Source organism: Microcebus murinus, chromosome 3, assembly GCF_040939455.1.
Source record: "Microcebus murinus isolate Inina chromosome 3, M.murinus_Inina_mat1.0, whole genome shotgun sequence".
In the NCBI taxonomy this organism is placed as follows: Eukaryota; Metazoa; Chordata; class Mammalia; order Primates; family Cheirogaleidae; genus Microcebus; species Microcebus murinus.
Genome location: NC_134106.1, coordinates 58,758,574 through 58,780,424, shown reverse-complemented (window position 1 = coordinate 58,780,424; position 21,851 = coordinate 58,758,574). Strand labels below are relative to the sequence as shown.

At 47.9% G+C, this 21,851-nt stretch overlaps 1 protein-coding gene across 1 annotated transcript in view; it reads right to left on the bottom strand.

The window, feature by feature from the left end:
- The window catches only part of VAX2 (ventral anterior homeobox 2), a 29,399-nt gene extending 8,229 nt beyond the window's left edge, over window positions 1-21,170 (bottom strand). The window contains exons 1-2 of the mRNA XM_012750054.2: window positions 20,863-21,170; window positions 3,589-3,776 (exon numbers count right to left, since the gene is read on the bottom strand). Coding sequence (XP_012605508.1) covers window positions 3,589-3,776; window positions 20,863-21,109 — 435 coding nt within the window. The 5' untranslated portion in view covers window positions 21,110-21,170. The remainder of the gene's footprint in view (window positions 1-3,588; window positions 3,777-20,862) is intronic.
- Window positions 21,171-21,851: the final 681 nt, after the last annotated feature.

The window sequence follows — 21,851 nt, the reverse complement described above, 5'->3', positions numbered from 1 at the left end:
GTTTTTTGTCACTTATAACAAGGCCCTTTGGATTACACCTGAATTCATGCTAACGAGGTGACTTAGGGTGGACCTCTAGATAGTTTTAGTCAGGGGCTGGTCCCAGATAGGCCAAACATGTGATTGGATGATGGAAAGGTTCAGCCTTACCCCAGGAGAGGAGGGGAGTCGGGGGCTGGAGATTGGATTATAAAAACTCCTTTTTTTGTATATTTATTTTAGCGTATTATGGGGGTACAAGTGTCAAGGTTACATATATTACCTGTGCCCCCTCCCCCCTATAAAAACTCCTTAAGAATGAGACCTGGAGACTTTCTGGCTTGGTGACCGCATGGAAGTCCTGGGGCACAGTGGGGCACTGGAGAGGACAGGGCAGCTCCACAGCCTCCCTCTTACCTTGCCCTATATGCCTCTCTTCCATTTGACTGTTCCTGACTTGCATCCTTTACAATAAACCAGCAAATGTAAAGAAGTGGCCAGGTGTGGTGGCTCATGCCTGTAATCCTAGCACTTGGGAGGTCAATGAGGGAGGGTTGCTTGAGACCAGGAGTTCAAGACTAGCCTGAGCAAGAGTGAGACCCTACCTCTATATATATAAAAAAAAAGAAAAATTAGCCAGGGTGTGGTGGTGTGGGCCCATAGTCCTAGCTACTCTGGAGGCTGAGGCAGGAGGATCACTTGAGCCCAGGAGTTTGAGGTCGCTGTGAGCCATGATGATGCCATTGCATTCATCCCAGGTGACAGAGTGAGACTCTGTCTCCAAAAAAAAAAAAAAAATGTAAGTGAAGCATTTTCCTGAGTTCTGTGGGTCATTCTAGTGAATTATCAAACCTGACGAGGGTAATGTAGGAACCCCCAAATTTAGGGACACTCATTGAGAAGCATAGTGGCTCCTGGGAATTGCAACTGGCATCTGCCGTGGCACTGTCTTATAGGGCTAAGCCCTTAACTTGTGGAGTCTGTGCTGACTTTGGGAATTAGTGTCAGAATTGAATCGTTGGACACTCAGTTGACATCAGCGACTTGGAGCATTGGCTGCTGGTGGTGTTGGAGTAAACACACCATACATTTGGTGTCAGAAAAAAAACCTCACAGGTATCCCGCAAGGCTGTGGCGAGGACTAAACTAGTTAGAATATGTCGAGCCCTTAGAACAGGTCCTGGTGCATAGGAAGCTGTACGTTATGTATGTTGGCTGTGCGTTACTGATGCTATCTGCACACCCCAGGATTGGGGACAGAGAAGGGAGGGTGGGGAGCAATCATGAGTGCCCTAAGGACTTGCTGAGGGCTCTCTGTGTGCCCAGCTCTGTGCTGGGCTCCAGGCAGGCCTGAAGAGGAGGCATGGCCTTCCAACACATTCTTGTCCTTGGAAAGTGCATACTGGTTAGGGCCCACCACGACACACAGATGGGCGTGCACACACACGCACACACACACTCACACACAGAGTTTACAGGGCAAGCCATGTGGAAAAGGTCTCTTGGGAAGAGATCAAGAAGCCTTAGGAAGGCTTCCTGGAGGAGGAGGGGCTTGGGCTTGCCCTCCAGGGGCAGCTAAATGTGGGGCATATGGGCGGGGGTTAGGGGGCTGGGCTTTACTCAGGGCAAGCGAAGGATGGAGAAGGAGCTGCAGGTTGGGGCACCTGGGGTACACAGACAGCATGGTCTCAGGGGAGTTTAGGGCAAAACTAGGTGAGGAGAGTGTGGTTAGGACAAAGAGAAGGGGCGAGCATTGACTCCCTGCCGGCCTGGTCCTAGGGATTGAGGGTGTCTGGCTGACTTCCCCAGGAGCTCTGGCCTGGCCCAGCCACTGCAGCCTCCACTCCAGCACAGGCCTGGCTTCCCAGCCCCCTGTGGAGCCCAGCGGGAGGGAGGGCCGCAGGGTGGTTTGGGAGCTTTCCAGTGGCAGCTGGAGGAAAACAAGTGCAGGTGGAGATGACCAGCCCGGCAGGACAGCTCAGCAGATGCTGGCCAGCAGGCCTCACTCCCTGCCTGCCCCTCCTCCTCCTCTTGCCCTTTCTCACCTCTCCTCAGCCCCACTCTTGTCTTCCCCAGGAGGGACCTGCTCAGCCCTCAAGGGGACCGGCACATCAGGCGCATTGGACTGCCCCCTCCCAAGGGTTGGGCTGCACAGCACTCTGCGGTGGGACTTGAGGAGCTGGAGAATTCTGCTGCAGGAAGCAGCAGGGGACAAAGACGCCCAGGGAAGGACAGCAGCAGCAGCAGCACCGCAGGAGGGAAAGCCCTGCCCTAACAGCCTGCCTGCTGGCTCTGCAGAAGGAGCCCAGCACATTGCTGCAGACTGGTGCTCCCTCATTCCCCTCTCTCCTCTTCACTCATGAACCCTGTTTAGGCAGTTGTGTGCAGTACATCTGTGGATTGACCACCCTCATATGTGAGATTAAGCTACTAGAGCTGCAGCTAAACCGAGGGTCTCTCAGTTATTCTTTGACAAGCCCAAGGAAAGTCACCCGGTTTATAGGCAGCGTAAAGATTCGAGACTGCTTGTCCAAAGCCCAGCTCTGGGACTTACTAGTAGTATGAGTTTGGGCATAACCTCTTCTCTTTCGTAATATGGGACGATACAGGTAGCTACATCATATATGGTTGTTGGGAGGAATGAGTTAATTAACATATGTAAAGCACTTAGTGTCTGGCATATGTAAGTAGTAAGTATTGTTATTATTCTTATCTTTGAGACAGGGTCTCATTCTGTCGCCCAGCCTGGAGTGCAGTGGTGTCATCACAGCTCACAGCAACCTCAGGCTCCTGGGCTCAAGAGATCCTCCTGCCTCACCCTTCAGGAACATGCCACCACACCCAGCTAATTTATTCTATTTTTCGTAGAGATGGAGTCTCACTCTGTTGCCCAGGCTGGTCTGAATCTCCTGGCCTCAAGCAATCCTCCTGCCTCAGCTACCCAAAGTACTGGGATTACAGGTATGAGCCGCCATGCTCAGCGTATTACTATTATTATTATTTAATAGCTCTAGTACCAGCTGGAAGTGTCTCTGTTCACACAGGGTAGCTGCTTAGTTTATAAAAGGTTTTTTCTTTTGAGTTAAGAGTGCTATGGTTAAAATGCCAGCCCTTCCCAGGTGAAGGGGATGTGTGGAAGACCCCTCCTCTTCAAGAGAGACTGAGGCATACTGAGATGAAGGAAAGGTGATGGAGGGTGGGAAAGGGCCCGGATGGGGAAGTGAGAAGTCCCCAGCCCAATTCTATTGTGTCTCATCTCTCCCCAGCAAGCCAACCCCATATCACCCCAACTTGCAGCTACTCTTACAAGCCAACATCCCCATAGCTACTCCCTGCATCTTAAATACCCCTCCTCCAGTTTCTCTGGCCTTTTCCCATTTTCCACCCAAAGTGCCTGATGTATCCAGAAGCCCCCCATTGGCATCTACTGACTCTGTCTTGTCAGCACTGTATTTATTTGCTCAGGTTTACCTGTAGCTTTAAGTCTCTCCTTTGTGCATGTCTGAACTTCTCCAAAGTTGGGTCTCCTTGTAGAAGACCAGGGGGCCTCTATCCCAAGGAGTTCCCAGGCTGCCAGGATGGGTGGAGCGGCCTGGCCCCGCCTCTTACCTGGGTCTCGGAGAGGTCCAGCTGGCGGGCCAGCTCCGTGCGCTCGCGGCCCACCACGTACTGGCAGCGCTGGAACTCCATCTCCAGGCGGTACAGCTGCTCGGCAGTGAACGACGTGCGGGTCCGCTTGGGCCGGTCCAGGTCCAGGCCCTTGGGCAGGACAATTTCCCGAATGGTCCCCTTAGCGTCTGCAGGGGCCATGAAGGGAGCCAGGTTAGTTCGTTGGCTAAGGAGTTAGGGTACCAACTAGCAAATTAGTAAGAGGCAGTGTGTTCTAACAGGAAGCTCCTCTGGCCTGGGCCTGGCTGTGTGACCTCTGATGAGTTGCTTACACTCTCTGGGCCCAGATTTCTCAACCTCATTCAATGCAGGATATTGTATCTAATGGATTGTATCTAATAGATATATATGTATCTAATGGATATAATATGTCAATGGACCTCAGCCATGATTCTATTCCCTCAGCAGAGTAGGGAACAAATGGAAAAAAAATGTGCTGAGGCCTCAAGTACAGAGGGAAAGATGGGCTAGAACTGTGTGTAATCAATCAAATAAGGCTCACTGGAAGAGATGACCTGAACCAGGTCCTAAGCCGTGTGTGCGTGTGCATGGACGAGCACTCCGCTGGGGCCATGGGAAGGCTAGCTGGTGTGGGGCAGAGGACAGACTGGGGAGCTCCGTCCCCAGGAAGAGCCCTACTGCCAGCGCATCAGGCTATTGGGGTGCCTTCCGGGGTCGGGGGACTAGGCCACTCCCCGTGTACCTATTTTTGAACAACAGGTCCGTCCTGAGCTCTGGACTGACACCATTTATACACAGCGTCTCCAATACTTTGGAGCCCACGTAAGAGAGTTGAAAACCGCGCAGCCCATGTTCACCACACATTCCCACTTAAAGAACTTAGTAACAACACAAAGTGTTCAGCAAAAGTCAAATATTTGGGGCAGTAGTGATTATATATATATATATATATACATCAGCTTTAACAATGGGGTAGGGATGATCCATGTTTGAACCACACACACTGCTGGCTTGAAATCTAGTTGTTAGAACATTTTATGTTAAAAATTAAATTCTGGAAATATGCAGCATCATATCCTGTAGGATTTACGAAACCACTCCCAACAAATGAAGTCCATAATAATGAAGCCAAACTAACAGTAATTTACCACCACGTGGGAAGCGCCCTGGCAGTGGGAAGCTTACTGACTCCAGGCAGCCCCAGAAGCAGAAGAGAAAGCACCTTCCACAGTTGCAGGGATTCCAGCCCCCTGCAGGTGGTGCCCACAGTCGGCGTTTGCAATGTAGCCAGAAGCTCACTGGCAGTGGCTGCTCACATTCTCCTCACAGTAACAGTTGACACTTCCACAATACTTGCTCTGTGCCACGCACTGTGGATTTTTTTCTTGTTTTTTTGTTTCATAAAAATTTTTTACAGACAGGGTCTCACTCTGTCATCCAGGCTGGAATGCAGTGGTGTGATCATAGCTCACTGCAGCCTTGAATTCCTGGGCTCAAGTGATCCTCCTGCCTCAGCCTCCTAAGTGGCTAGTTTAGAGATGGGGTCTGACTACGTTGCCCAGGCTGATCTCAAACTCCTGGCCTCAAGTGATTCTCCCTCTTCAGACTCCCTAAGTGCTGGGATTACATGTGTGAGTCACTAGCACCCAGACAGGCACCATTTTAAGCACTTTAACCTTTTCAGTGTCTCCATGAATTTGGAACTATTATTATCCCAATTTTACAGATGAGGAGATGGAGGAACAAATTTTAAGTAATTTATTCAAGGTCATACTGACAGTGTTCAATAAACTCTTGAAACACCCTCATTTTACCTTATGAATACTCTCTGTTGGCAATAATTAACAATTCAATTGATAGATTATAATGCAGAGGACTTTGGTCCTGAGTAAATAAATGGAATCTTCTGGATGTGTTCATCATTCTTCTGGAGAACATAATAAAAGGAGATGCATTGGGATGTGCTGTCTGCCTGGAAGCTCCTGGCGATAGGCAGGGACTGCTGGTCCTCCTTGGAGAATTCCTGAGCTAGACGGTTAACCTGAGCCCCTCCCTCCAAAGCCCCACCCCAGGAGACTGACTCTTCCTGGCCCCTGCCAGTGCCAGTCCACATTCCCCCTCCAGGGAATGCTTTGGCTCCTCTTGGGTTCTTGGCACCGAGTCCTAGCCCAGGTCTCAGAGGTTCCCAAGCACGTTCATGTTCACAGTCAACCTCAGAGAGAAGATGGATCTAAGTGGGAGCTGCAGTCACTGCTCAGAGGTGACCCTCCTTCCCATCCCAGGCCAGGTCCTGCCAGGGCGCTGGGCGGAACACATGGGACAGATAATGGGTCTTGATGTGTCGTAGGAACACAGGCCTCTTGGGACAATTCAAGCTCTCAGCTCCAATTCTTTCCCCATTCCAAAAAGATAGGGTAATATTTGTGACCCCCTCGTGACTGGGTCAGTCCTATTTACTTGGGCTCCACTATTTCCAATTGTGAGATCACAATACCCCAAGTGAATCCATCTCCAAAGGCATTGGTTTTATTAAACATGTCCTGGGGCCTATGGCTAGGAGGAAGGGTGCTATCACATCTGGTGCTGGAAGCTTCATACCCTCCCCCTGAGTCAGCCTCCTGGAGCCCACCCTGAGCTCTTTCTGAGCCCCTCACTGTGGGGTCACAGCATATGTGGGCCCACCCTTTCCTCTTCGACTAAGAGCTCAAATGAGCATTGCCACCTTAGGGAGCAGCCAAGGTCAGCTATCTCCCTCAGGGTTAGGGGAGGCAAGAACCATGCGAGAAAGGCAACCTCAGACTTGCCACCCCAATAGCGAAACATTCTATAAAAATCAAGCACCTGAAAAAGTGTTCAACATTACTGGCCACTAGGGAAAGCAAATTTAAGTCGCAATGAGAAACACCTGTTAGAATAACTAAACTAAAAAGTACCGAGAATGCCAAAGTTTGGTGAGGATGCAGAGAAACTGGATCTCTCATACATTGATAGTGGGAATGGAAAATGGTACAGGCACTCTGGGAACCAGCCTGGAGATGTCTTAAACAGTGAGATAGATACTTCCCATACAACTCAGTGACTAAACTCCTGGACACTCATGCTAGAGAAATGAAGTCATATGCTCACACGAAAACCTGTACACAAATGTTCATAGCCACTTTATTTGTAAAAGCCCCCAAATGGAAATAAATCAGATGTCCTTCAATAGGAGAATGGTTAAACAAACTGTGGTACAACCAACCATACCCTGGACTATAACTCAGCACTAAAAAGGAATAACTATTGGTACACATGACAATTTATTCAGGGAAGTATACTGAATGAAAAATGCCAGTCCCCAAAAGTTATGTGTCGTATGATTCCATGTATATGCCATCAAAATGATAAAATTACAGAGGTGGAGAAACAGATCAGTTGTTGTCAGGGTTTGGGGATGGAGGAAGGACCTGACTATAAATGGGTAGCAGGAGGACGTTCCTTTGTGGTGACACAACAGTTCTGTATCTTTTTTTTTTTTTTTTTGAGACAAAGTCTCACTCTGTTGCCCAGGCTAAAGCGCCATGATGTCAGCCTAGCTCACAGCTCAAACTCCTGGGCTCAAGCAATCCTTCTTCTGCCTCAGCCTCCCGAGTAGCTGGGACTATAAGCATGCACTATAAGCATGCACCCTGCCTGGCTAATTTTTTTCTTTTTCCACATATTTTATTCTGCTGGATTTAATTTTTTTTCCCGGCTAATGTTTTCTATATCTTTTTAGTTGGCCAATTAATTTTTTTCTATTTATAGTAGAGATGGGGTCTCGCTCTTGCTCAGGCTGGTTTCGAACTCCTGACCTTGTGCCATCCTCCCTCCTTGGCCTCCCAGAGTGCTAGGATTACAGGTGTGAGCCACCGCACCTGGCCAGTTCTGTATCTTGATTATGGTGGTGGTTAAATGGATCTATATATGTGATTAAATGTCATAGTGCTATATACAAAGACCAAAAAATGAGTGCAAGGAAAAATGGGTCAAATCTAAAGAACGTCTGTAGTCAAGTTAATTATATCATGACAATGTCAGTTTCCTAGTTTTGATAATGTCCTGTAGATAGGTAAGATGCCACCACTGGAGAAGCTGGGTGATGAGTACACAGGAACTCTGTACTATTTTTATAACTTCTTGTGAGTCTATAATTGTTTCAAAATAAAAAGTTGACAACAACAAGAAAAACATGTCATAAAGCTGGAGTGATGTGTTGTCACAGAAATTGACAAATTCATCAGTGGGAAAAATACAATAGTGTTTTCCCAAAGTGCTCCTCCATTGCACTTGTGGTTTCTAAGATGACTTAAAATGGTACATAAATACACATTTGTCATTTCAAAAGTTATGTGCTTATTTTAATGTTTACTAGAAAAAATTTTAAGCCCATGATTTTATGTGCTTAGGCTAAAGTGGGTATTTAATTTTAAAATGCATCATGCTAAAATATTAAGCAAAATGGAATATAATATAACAGAAATGAAGATATTATGCGAATATTGAGAAACAACGGAACGAAGAGTACACTATTAGACACGTGTATGTATAGTGATAGAAATTTAGGATAAAGGGGCATTCTAGATGGGAAAAGACTGGTATAGGTAAGTAGACTAGTGACCATAAATTATCTGTTTGGAATAAAATTAAGTTAAATTCCTTTCTCACACCATAAATAACAATAAATTTCAAATGGATTAAAGAGTAAATCCTAGATGGCAAAATGATAAAGGCATTACAAGAAAACATAGAAGGATATTTTTAGAGTCCTAGGCTTGGGAGGAACTTTCTAAGCAATATATTAAACTGGAGGCTGTGAAGGAAACACAAAGGATGCATTTGACTATATCAAAGCTAAAAACTTGTATGACAAAAGCACCAAAACCAAGGTAAAGTACAAGAAATATTTGAGGAAAATACTTTTAAAGGAGGCAAAGAAATAATATTCAGAATATATAAAATGCAATTATAAAAAAATAATTTTTAAAAAGGGAAATCACCTAACAAAAAATGGTTAAGTAATTGATCTGGGTCATTCACAGAAAAAGACATCTAAATGGCCAATAAACGTATAAAAAGATGAGCACAGCTTCACAGTAATCAGAATAAGGCAAGTTCAAGCAACAGTGGAAAGCCCATTATCTCCCATAAGATTGGAAAGGAATTATTTGGTGATTAGAAAACAATGACACAGATAGGGAAATCCCTACTTCCATAAACTGTTAATAGAAACATAAATGATCACAACCTTTTAAATCTGCATTTATCAAGATTAAAAATGCACATAACTTTTGCTCCAGGGATTTTATTTTAGTGAGTATTTGTGATAGAGAAACACAGACTCATGTGCTCCAAAGTATATATAACAACAATTGCTGCAGCACTGCTCAAAATATTGAAAACTTGATAGCATCTTCAATGTTCCCCACAAAGGAAATGGCTGAAGAAATGACCATACATTCATACTATAAAATGCCGTGTAGCAATTAAAAATAAATAAGGCAACATATATATGAACTGACATTAAGTTCATGAAAGTAAGTTATGAAATAAGTGCGGTATTATCCCATTTATCTAAGTAAAAACAACTGTATATATTCAACCATTCAACATATGTTTAATATGCACCTATGTGCCAAATACTATTCTAGGGTCTAGAAATACAGAAATGAGCAAAATAGAAAAGGTGCTGCTTCTGTAGACCTTGTACTGGGGAGGGAGACAGATAATTTAAAAAGATACAAGGTAATGATGAGTGCTGGGAAGACAATAAAACAAGATAAGGGGATATTACTGTCCCTCCCCTAAATAAACAAAACCAATAACTACTGTGTGCATGTGTGTGTTGCTACATGCCTTTCTCCCTACTATGATGTGATCCTGGACCTAGGGCTTTAGGGGTGTATTGGGAGAGGTATGTCACTTCATTTCTGACCTAGCACCAGGTAGTCCCTCTGCACAACAACCTGCTAAGGTACTGACTTTTAGGTGTGCAAAATTCTTCCTGCCCCAACCTACAAATATAATGTGATCATTACAAAATTTCCTTGTGAAAAATTTGTTCCCTCATTAATTGGAAAAATTGGAAATTGAAGAATAGTTTAAAAAAATGTTAAAGAATGAGGAGTGAATACTTGTATTACAAATAAGGTTATTAAAGACATGGCTTTTGGACAATTAGTTCATTATTTAGAATAAAGTAATTTATCTCACACTGTATGCAAAAATAAACAGAAGATAGATTAAAAATTTAAATGTAAAAAAGAAAGCTCTAAAAATTGAAGAAAAACATAGAATAATTTTTTTTAAATAAAATAAATGACCGATTTGAGTACCTAAAAATCAAAGCTTCTACAGGGTGAAAGAAGATAGTTAAAAGACAAATGACAAACTGGGAGAAAAAATTCATAATGCATAATAGCATCCTATTGTCTGGTATACACATAGCCTCTGTAGACCAGTGAGTATAGTCAAGCAGTCCAGTGGGAAACTGAACAAATATTTCAGACAAGAAGAAATACAAGTGGCGAATAAACTCAAGCTCAGAAGGAATCAGGGAAATGAAAGCTAGAATAGCAATGAGATAACTTTTTGGGGGGAGATGCCATATTTTATCTCTCAGGCTGGGAAAACTGTGCTGGCAAGGGTGTGTAGAATTAGGGTCTCTCAAGGTCTGTTATTAAGAATATAAATTGATACAATATAAGTCTTTTGCAGGGCAATATCATAATGCCTAGCTAAATTAAAAATGCATGGTTCCTTTGTCCCAGAATTTTTATAGAGTTTTCTATCCCACAGAAATATTGGCATACTTGATAAAGAGAGACCCACTGTTTATAGAATAGTCTTTAAGGGGTAGGAGGGGGAAAGCTGAATGTTTAACAATAGGAAAATGGTTGATGAAATCACAGTATAGTCATGCCTTTTGGCTACTATGTGGACTAACAAAAATGAGGTCCACCTTCATGTACCAACCTGGATGAATATTCATTACGTACTGATAAGTGAAAACAGCAAGTGTGTATAAACCCATTTTTATAAAAAAGCAAAAGGTAACACTAAACTCTGTGTGTGTTGTTTGTACCCATATTAGGAACAAGTCTGGCAGGATGAGCACCTCACTCTCCTGTTGCCTCTGGGAGTGGAAACTGTGAAGAAAGATTTCTCCCATCTTTGTGCACTTCTTTATTATTTTTTTTGCTGTAAAGACGATGTAATAAAATTTTTTTGTAAAAAAAGATTTTAAATATATATATATATATATATATATATATATAACATTTTAAACATTGGATAGAGATTTCTGTAATCTGGAGCTAAAATCTAGAAGCCCAAAAGAAAACAACCATTAGATGTAATTACAGTTTAAATTTCAGTTCAAAGAACAAAAATCTCACAAGCAAAATTAAAAAAAAAAAAAAAGAAAACAAACTGAGGGTTTGCAACACACAAAAAGGGCTCGTTTCCTTAGTATATAAATAACACTTATAACTGTAAGAAAACAACAAACCATCCAATAGAGAAATAGCTAAATATATGAACAAGTAAATCACAGAAGAGAAAATTAAAATGAAGAATACATATATGAAAACATGCTTAATCTCATCAGCAATTAAAAATGCTAATAAAAGTAAACTTTCTCACTTGAAAAAATTTCACTCTAAAATATTGAATGTATTCTTGGTTGGGAGGTTGTGGAGAAATGGCACATTTATATTTGATTTCTGGAATATTAATTAGTACAACATTTTTGGCATAAAATTTGGAAATACTCATTATAACTTTGAGTGTATCTACTTAGATTTTAAAAGTTCACTTCTAGGAATTTATCCTGTAATTGTACTCACACCATGTACATGTAAAATGATTCTTATTTTAAATATTATGACAAATTTCAAACATATATAAATTAGAGAGAATAGTATAATGAGCTCAGATATAACTATCCCTCAGTTTCAACTATCATTAACTCAGGAACAATCTTAATTCTTCTATGCTGCCATCATTTTTAGCAAATCCGAGATGTCATATTATTTTACCCATAAATATTTTGATATGTAGCTCTGAAAGAAAGACACCTCTTTAAAAAACTTACCTACTATTAATACTATTATCACAATAAAAAATTGACAATGATTCCTTAATATAATAAAATATCTCACCTGTTTTTACATTTTTCAAATTCTCTAATAAATGATTTTTTTCTTTTTTTAGACATAGGGTCTGGCTCTGTCAGCCAGGCTGGAGTGCAGTGCCAGAATCATAGCTCAATGCAGCCTCAGACTCCTGGGCTCAAGTGATCCTCCTGCTTCAGCCTCCTGAGTAGCTGGGACTACAGGTGTATGCCACCATACTTGGCTAATTTTTCTTATTTTTTGTAAAGATGTTGTCTCACTATGTTGACCAGACTATTCTCAAACTGCTGGCCTCAAGCGATCCTCCATCCTCAGCCACCCAAAGTAGTGAGATTATAGGAGTGAGGCACCAAGCCTATGCCATAAATGAGATTTAAAAAATCATTTGTTCAAATTAGCATGCAAAGAGCTTCACTACAGCATTGTCTGTAAAAGCGAAAAAGTTGAATCAACCTCTCTACATAATGGAATCCTATGCAGCTGTTGGAAAGAATGAGGCAGCTCTAGAAAGATTTCCACAAATGTTTTAGTGAAAAAAAAGCAGTTGCAAAAAAATCCATCCCACTTTTTTTTTCCATCCCACTTTTGTAATATATAACTTACATATTTATGTTTTCTAATTAGTAGGTGAATTTTGGGAGTTAAATCTTGGTTAGTGGAAGTACATTATGTAAGAGAAATGAGGACCCTTCTACTTTTACGTGACATAGCAAAACAGTATGAATTACTTTTATAATTAGAAAGGTATTTTGGGCAGGCACAATGGCCCATGCCTGTAATCCCAGCACTTTGAGAGGCTAAGGCAGGAGGATCACTTGAGGCCAGGATTTTGAGATCAGCCTAAGCAACATATCAACCCTGGTCTCTATAAAAAATAACAAAATGAGCTGGGCATGGTGGTGTGTACCTGTAGTCCCAGCTACCTGGGGAGGCTGAGACAGGAGGATCCCTTGAGCCCAGGAGTTTGAGGTTGCTTTCAGCTACAATGCCACCACTACACTCTAGCCTGGGCAACAGAGGGAGGCCTTGTCTTAAATAAATAAATAAACAAACAAATTTTATACTTCAGAAAACAAAAGACATCCCAAGCAAAATTAAAAGATAAATTATAAACTAGAAAATTTGCAACATATATTGAAAGCAATGGGATACTGTCTGTAATACATAGAGTTTCTACAAAACAATAAAGAAGGGGATATTTGAAATTTAAAACTGTTCAAATGAATCCGTAGATAGAAAAAATACAATTGGCCAATAAACATGAAATAATGATCAAACTTCACTATCAATCAAAGAAGTAAAAATTAAAATGCCAATGAGGTACTTTTTATCACTGACAGAAAAGATACATAACGTCCACTGTGGAAAGAGGACAAAGGTGGGGATATAAATTACTAAACTTTTCCCGTTGAATAATTTGACAATATCTCTCCACATGTAAAGTGTGAACAGTGCTGGCAAGATCTGGAGTAATAAGTACTTTCAGGCATTGCTGATGGGAGTACAAATTGCTACCATCTCATGGAGGGCAATTTGGCATTATCTTCCAAATTTCAAATACAGATACCATTTGACCCAGTAACCCACTTTTAGGAGCTTCTCTGACAGATATACCTACACATGTGGAAATGACTAAGGAACAAATTTATTTATTGCAGCATTGTATATAGTAGCAACAGATAAGTAAAAACTAAATGTCCACCAAGGGGGCACCAGTTATGTAACATACATTAAGGTTCATCTAGTTCATATAAATGAAATACTATGCATTTATAAAAAACAAAGTTCTTTACATTTCAAGAAATATTATTGGAAGAAAAAAATAATAGAGCTGCACTGACTTGCATAAGCATAAACAGTGTTCAGCAGGACATATTATTAAGCGATTAAAGTGGCTGCCTGTGAACCAGGTGGGAAGTGGGAGAGGCGTACAGGGGTGGAGAGGTTTTTCACTGTCTATTTTTTAAAAAGAGGGTGGTCTGTGCCTGTAATCCCAGAGAGATGCCATCTGTTGATGTTGGGGGGGAGAAAGACGTTATGATGAATTAATTCCTTATTTCACAATGAAGTGTAAAAAACATTACAACTGTGTGTGTAAATCTTTTGAAGCAGCAATTACTCTGCTAGAAATCTATCCCACAGAAACACTCAAAGAAGGGCGCAAAGACACTTGCCTTAGGAGTTTACTTCACAGTATTTATATTAAGGAAAAACAACCCCAACCTACCTCCGGAGGCTAGGGGAAGGAGGCCCCTAACCAAAGGAATACTTACTTTACAGTTAAGGGACAGTGTGCACTGGCTCAGCTGAAAAGATGATCGCTGAAGATTAAATATTTTTAAAAGATACATTGCAAAACAGCCTATGTAATGTGTGTGCGCTTTTAAATATGTTTCTATAGGAGCTGGGGAAAATCGCCTGGAAGGGCGCACCGGGAACTGGTAACTCGGACTATTTCTGAGTCTTCCCTGGCTTCCAGGGTGTGCGCGCTCACGGTTTACTTTTCTTTTTTTTAACGAGTACGTACTACTTTTTTGAATCAACTCCTTGGCCTGTCTACGGTGCAAGCGTGGCCCTTTGGGGTCCTCTGCCCTGCCCTGGCCCCTCACAGCTCCAGGGATGGGACAGGCCCGAGGGAGGGAGCGGGGAGCCTCGGCAAGTCAGCGCTTCCAGTAAAATACTAAAGAAACCGTGACTTCAATTGCCCCGTTATTTTTAGCTCCGGCCTCCGGCTGCAGGCATGTGAGGTGGGAGGGGCAGGGGTGCAGATTTATCGAGTTATTTCTGTCTACCGGCTGGCTGGTTTTGCGGTGGAACCTCAGGCCCAGCAGCCTCAGAAAGCCGGGGGACTTACTCTTGACCTTGCGAGCGGCCCTGCGCTTCCCGAGACCTGCTGCTCCAGCCCGGCCTGGCCTCGAAGGCCTTCCCGGCCCTGGCTATCCAGCTACCAGTAAAAAACAAACAACAACAAAACAAAAATTGAGGGTTTTCAGGTTTTGTATTTCAGTGGTTCCCAAAGTTGTGGATTGCACAAACGAATTTCCAAAATTATGATGTTTTTCGACTGTATATTTTAATAACGATTCTATGTTCCGCCATCATCACCGCCTCCTATGAGAAGGAGGCGTCAAAAAATGAGTTAAACTCATTGTAACGTCAAGAAATGAGTTAAACTCGGAAGATAGGCTCCTCCAGGAGCAGGGCGTTGCTCGCCTCATACTTACGGAAAAATGCGATGTTCACGAATTTTGTCTCATTTCTTTTATTTGGCAAATATTTGCTGAGTGCCCACTATGTGCTAGGAACGTATCTGTGGAGACCGCGTGGATTTACCTGGCGCGGCGATCACTTCCTACGTGGTCCCCGCGCGGCAATGAGGGAACCAGGCCTTCGGGCACCGCCTCGCTCGGTCCCGGCGCCCAAGACTCTACCCCGCCGCGCTCGGCCCGGCTTCGGGAGCGGGTCAGGGTCCGCGGTAGATCCTCGGAAGCTGCGTGCGGGCAGCCTCAGCCATAGTCAGTGTGGCACGCAGTAGGTGCGCAATGATGTTTGTGAAATGAGTCGAAGTGCAAAAAATGCCAAGGCTGAGAAAGAGTCGGTTCGAGGGGGAGCCATGGACTTTGCAGGGCCCCGCAAGGACTTATTAGCGCCCCTCTCCCTCCGCATGCAGGCCCGGCCTTCCTGGGGCCGCCCATGCCAGAACCAGGCCTGGCGCCGGCCACCTCTGTCCACAGTGCTGGATGCCACCCGCGGGCATACCGGGCATCCGCCCCGCAGCGCAACGGAACAGCGCCCGGGAGGCCGAAACGGAAAACGCCAACCGGCGCCCTCCCAGCTGAAGGTGCGGGGAAGAACCAGGCGCCTAGACCGCCCTGGGTCCTGGGGATTCGTGAGCAGTCTCGCTCGGCCTCCGTGTCATCTATCATAGCATCTCAAATTGGTGTACCGAACCTGGGAGACGCGCAGCTAGGTAACAGGCCACTGGCTTCCCAAGGAGAGTAAGATCAACCGTTATTTGTTATTAAACAAAGAAGAAACAGACAAATTCATATGCTCCTCCTCTCCTGCGTGAAAATAGAAATCAAAGAAATTTAGCGAACAAGGAGGGAGGTTGAGGCCAGAGAGGTCACTGGGGAAATGGCGTCCAGGCCAACGGGGCGCATAGACACTTTCTCTCCCTGCAGGTGGTGCGCAAAGACTCGAGTCTGGCGTGGTGACTGGCCCCAGGATGCACGCCGCTGCCCTCTCCTCCCTTTCCTGCAGCCCCAGGTACCCGCTCACTGTCTGGGCTTCCGAAGGATTTGGTCTTCTTGCCCTAGGAAGTCAGCCCGGGGCTACCTGGGAGTCCGTCCCTGAGGATGTGTGTGTGTGAGGGGGGATGAGGTGCTGGTTCCACGGGCTCCTGGGTCCACACGACCACGCTGGGGACAGAAACAGCGTGAGAAGGTAAGGGGAGCTGCCTAACCCTTCCGCAGGGCTCCCTGGCAATGGAAACTGGGCGTACAAGACACACCAGGACGACTCAGGGTTGCTGGTCTGCTTCTGTGAGGGGGGTGCGTGGTGGGGGTGGTGGGCGTGGGTGGGTATATAAACGGAAAAAACAAAGGACCAAACGAGAGGGCCGGACGTACACTGGCGATGGGAATGTGGGTCTCCTGCCCAAAACAAAGGAAAAGGAAAAATATAACATGAAACCAAGCAAATCCAAGAAAATAAAAAAAAAGAAGCCTAATACCCTCCACAGACCCTGAAACTAAAATCTAATAATAATAAATATCAAAATCCCAGAGTGTGGTTTTCTGCCAGAGCCATTTAAACCTCTCCGCCTCTGCCTGGGGGTGCTGGTCCTGGGCTACCCGGTCTATTAACAGGGTCAGACAAGGAGACCAAGGCCCCGCTGTCCTTGTTAAACGCCTGTCCTGCCCGGCTAGGCCTGCGGCCTGGACCCAGTCTCCCAGAGGCTGCTGGAAACCCAAGCAGAAAGCGAGCGGACGCGGGCGGCGATGAGCCCAGACCCGGCTGCTGGAGGGAGCGTCTGTCGCCGCAGTAAGCTCCCAGCCAGAGCCCCAGGCCGCCGCCCTGTGTGGCTTCCTCAGATGCGTCTCGGGGAGCGAGGGTCCCGCCGGGTGCACGCCCGTGTGCTTGTGAACATGTTCGGACGTGCGTGTTTCTGGATCGCGGGTCCCGGCTGCCCGCGGATCCTCTGAGGGGCCAGACCCGGCTCAGGTCCAGCCCCACGCCCGCGGCGGGAATCGCCCAGCCCGAGCCAGAGTCCCGGCCTTCTCTTCTCGCGTCCCCTCAGGGCCCGCGGTCATCAGCGCACCCGTCGAGCTCCCACCCAGGTGGAAGCGTTTTCGATGGTGAGGGCCGGTGGGTGCAGGGAGTCACTCCTGCAAGGGCCCCGCGGTTCTCCGGCCCTCCCGGCTCCCCGTGCGGAGGGCGCGTCTCAATGGGGTTTCAAGGCCCGCAGGGGCGGCGCCTAGCCCGGAGAGGCCGCTTTGGTGGCGGGGAAAGGAGCCGCGCATTGTCCGTAAAAGCTGCTGGGTCCGGTGACTCTGGTGGACAGACATTGCAGGCTCTATCAATGTTGTTGAATTTGCGAACCGATTGATTCGGGAAACACGTAGTCACGTCTGTGTGGAGGTGCGAGCGTGGCTTTCGTAGAGAGTTTGGGTCCGGGTTGTCTAGCTCTTCTGTCTGCGGGATCCCGGCTGCACCGAAAAGGCCACTGCATGGACACTGCACTGTGCTCAGAGGCCGCCTGTTCCTTCGGTTGCCTCCAGCCCGCGGTTGGCGCGCCCTTTCCAAACATAAAACAAAAGATTCCCCTAACTCCACCCCTCACTGGCCCAGGGCCTGCGCTAGGAAGTGGGGGACGGCCTTCTCCGGGTTATGGTTTGGGTGGAAGCCTCGCTGTACCTACCGCGAGGTGTGCCCGCGCCTATGGCGGGTTTGTGGGTCCACGCCTGTCATCTCCGTAGCTGTTTGTGCCGGTGTGTGAAGTGAAGCAGCCTTCGTTTTGAGGGTATGCAGCGTGTTGGCCGCCCTGGCTCCCCACCCTGTATTCAGAGAGGCAGCCTGAACCCTTGGCTGAGGAAGGGTTCCACCAAGGAGATGGGGGAGGGCCACACTGTGTGGTCTGCTTGGTGGTGCCAGTTTTCTTTTTCCATCTGTGGGTGTTCACCTTCCAACACAGCCCAGCCCCTAGGCCCAGAGCCAGGAGCAAGGGGGAAGGGTGAGTTCGGAGAGGCCTCTGACAACCAAGGTCCATTGCTCCTCCTGCCAAAAGTGGTTTGTGAGCCACCTCAGAGCTACCCGCTTCCTTTCTTCCTTTAACAAATATTTGTGGAGATCCAGCTGAGTTGTTTGAAATTTTACAGACATCCTCATGGACCCTTAGCAAGCCCTTCAGGTAAGGCCTATGGGTCCCTTGGCACAGACTAGGAAACAGAGACAAAGAAACTGGTTCCGGTTTAAAAGGCTTATAGGGCCGTTATTCTAAACCAACTTTGCTGAACTCTGGAGCCCAAGCTCTCCCCCTAACCCCCTGTCAAAGGACTCCCTCAAGAGATCTGCTCTCCTGGGGTCGGCCCTCTGTTGGGAGTGGAGAATGAAAAGGAGGCAGAAGGGACACAGAGGGCGTGGGGCAGTTTCTCAGAAAGGCCTGACCCCAACATCAGCACGGGGCTGCAAGGGCAAAAAAAAAAGGTGCCTCCTTTCCACCTTTTAGTGACTCTCTTCTGAGGTACTTTGGGAGGATGTGTTCTTAGAGGTCAAGGGCAAAATGTACTGAGGGCCTCTGGGAGGAGGGACATTCATTCTGGGCCCAAGGCACACTTCACAGGAATTTCCTTCAGCAGTGCCAAACTTGTTTCATTGATCAGAGCCTCTGCCCTGAGCCATGATGGGGTTGCAAGTGACGCAGGTGACCTAGCTAGGAGAGATTAGTGGTAAATGATGTCCTGAGCATTTCAGGCCTGTAATAACCTCTTCATCATTAAATAGGGAAGGGCAGAGGGATTTGCAAGGGTGCCCCATTTGCCTTTTATTTCTGTTAGGTGCATAAATATATCCCCTATGCTTTATATCTAATATTACTATTATGTTTTTACAAATGTAATGGCATTGGGGTGTGTGTGTATACATTTATAAAAGTGCACCCCTTAAAGATGCACACAGGCTGCCCCATAGAGAGTGGGAGTCCATGTCTGCCTGGCTGTGGATTGCTCCCAGCTTGGGTGGCCCTACCTCACAGGGTGGCTCCCACTTTCTATGAGTTTACACCTGGTGGCTATTTAATTGACACTGGACACAAAATTTATTTGTTCTACATACAATTTTAGTGGAGTGAAGGGGACGGTAGGTGAGCACAGAACTCACAATTGTCCTGGCAGAAGGAAATGCCCACATACAGGTGGAGTGTGAGGTGATGAATGTCACAGGCAGGGACTTTTAAGGTCTTACCCTGGGAGTGTGTGGGCACAGGGAACTAATTTTTCGGTCTCTGTAAACCTTACAATTTCCTTAAGGAAACCAAGCTGGCTGCTTACCCTTTGCACCTAGGACGACCCACAGTCTAAAAATGAAATCTAATTTAAACCCAGGTGCCCAACAGGTCCACACACCTGCTGGAACTAAGTGCAACTGCCTTAGCAGCCAACTATGGGTGGCAGTAAGCACCTACACTCTCAGTGACCACATCTGGTTCCAGAAGTGTTTTCCAAAGCTAGGGTCCCTGTGTCTATGTTGAAGACCGTTATCACTTTCATATTGGGTTGCCCTCCGTGGTCTACTCTAGCCATGTCCCCATACCCAGAGCCACCCACACCAGCCACTACAAGGTGTCCCAGTGAGCTTGTGGGTAGCCGAGTCAGATCAGACAGATTCGGGATCCCGCGCTGGAGCGACCAAGAGCTGGTTCTTTTTCCCCAGGCGCAGGCTGAGGAAATCAGCTCTGGCCCGCCGCCTCCAGAGGCCCCGCGGATCTCTGGACAGGCGCTGTGAAGAAGAGGCTGGGAAGAGGCAGCAGGAGGAAGACGGGGGAGGGAGCTGAAGAAGGAGCTGGAGCGAGCAGTTACCGCCAGTGGCCTTTTCTGGCGCTGGGTCTACGGGTGCCGGGGCTTCGGGATGGCGGGGGCAACAGACTTTGGGCCCTGGCCTGCGGTTGACCTGAGGGCAAGACCCCGGAGTCCCCTTTCTCCTCCCTTCTCGCCGGGCGAGGCCCTGATCAAGTGAAAGCTGAGCCTCGGCTTGGCGTGAGCTGGTGTTGGGGGCCTGGGGAGCCTCGGCCTCGCGGCGAGGAGGCCAGGCAGAGCTGGGTAGTCGGGCGCAGTCCAGATCGAGGGGACTTGCAGGGAGAGGGTGCTGGGAAGGTGCCTTCGGCGGAGAAAGATGGCCGGGAAAGAGAGGAGGGAGAGGGGCGAGGGAGAAAGGGGAGAACGCGAGAGGCCAGGCCTCGGGAAGGTGGCGCCGAGAGCCGGCTGGGCCCAGGCGCCGCGAGGAAGTGGACACAGAGAGAGCGAAGCACAGCGGGCGAGTGCCGCGCACGCCACCCTCCGCGTCCAGTGCCCTCTTCCGGGAGCAACCCCTACGGTCCGGAATACTGGCGATGGGAAACAAGGCTGGGCAGGAGGCGGGGAAGCGCCCTGGTGGCCAAGCAGAGCCCGGCCCTTTTCCTCCCGCGGTTGGCGACGCTGGTCCCTTCACGTCCTGTCCCCGAGGAGCGCGCGTGACGCTTTTCTCCGTACTTGCCCTGAGGGTCGCAGGGCGGCGACCCTGCTCTCAGCATCCCACACCCCCAGTTCTGCTCTGGCCACAGTAGGCGGCCCGGATGGGCCTGGGGTGAGGGGACGAGCCCGAGAGGCTGAGAAATGTAAGGTGGAGAAACGGGGACCTCTTCGGTCCCATTCGCTGCTTTGTCCCCTGCACTCAGCTTATGTCCAGGCACACAATAGACGCTCAAAATAATATTTGCTGAATGAATGAGTGATGAGTGGATTAATATATGAATTGGGAGGATGGAGGATGCAGGAAGGTCGGAGGCCTCCTGTATGGATAAGGTGGGGGTCCAGTGGACCGGAGCCGCGGGCTGTCCCCTTACCTCGCACCAGGATGCGGCGGCAGTGGTCCGCCTCGCCGGGCCCGGGCTGCCCGTCGCTGTCTGCGCCGCTCTCCCTGGAGCCTGCGGGGCTGGAGGCCAAGGTCCGGGTAACCTCCGTTGGGCTGCGGTCACCCCCATCAACTCGCAAGTCCTCCGCTCCGCCGCGGTCCCCGCCGCGCCCACCGCCGCCACCAGACTCCGCCCGGCGCGCGGGGCCGCGGTCGCGCTCGGCGCCCCCATCGCCCATGCCTACCGCCACTGCCGCCTTCCCTACAGCCCAGCCAGCCCAGGCTGGCCAAGCGCTTTGCTCCCCGCCCCTCGCGGACCCCGCCGGACTCCTCCTCCTCCGGCCCCGCCCCCGCCCCGCCCGGCTGCTCCTCCCCTCCCTGCTGATTGGGCGGGAGCCAGAGTTCCAGTACTCCGGGCGACGCGGGGGCTCTGCGCCGTGGGGAGAGGGAGGAGGAGGCGGAGCGGTGGCCCCACTCCATCCCTAGTCTAGCCCCGCTCTGAGCCTGGCCGAGCGAGACCCGGGCGGCTCTGGGCTACTGAGGAACGCCCTACACCCTCTCCTAAAGTTTATTAACCTCTCCTCCCCACCACCATTTCCCTAGCCTACTCATCTCCCCCCTCCCTTCGTCCCCAGAGCAGCTCAGCCTCAGCGCTCAGGCCGGTTCAGCAAGATCAATAACCAAAGTGCGCAAGGAAGGCGATCCCGGAGAGATCTAGCAGAGAACAAGGTTGGCCTTGCTCTCGGGCGCTTGGCGGGGCGGGGTGGGGTGGCTGGAAGCTGGGGCGCAGTGAGCAACCCCCAGATTCGTGCCCATACTCACACTCATGAAGACAGACCGGAGGCCCCTTCTGGCCCTCCTGGGAGAGCAAGGCCGAGAGTGGGTAAATGACCTAGGAGAGTGAGGCACGGAGACTGACTCTCCCTCATTCCCTGATGGGGGCTGGGGGGAGAGAAAACAGACGGGCAGACTTCGAGTCCG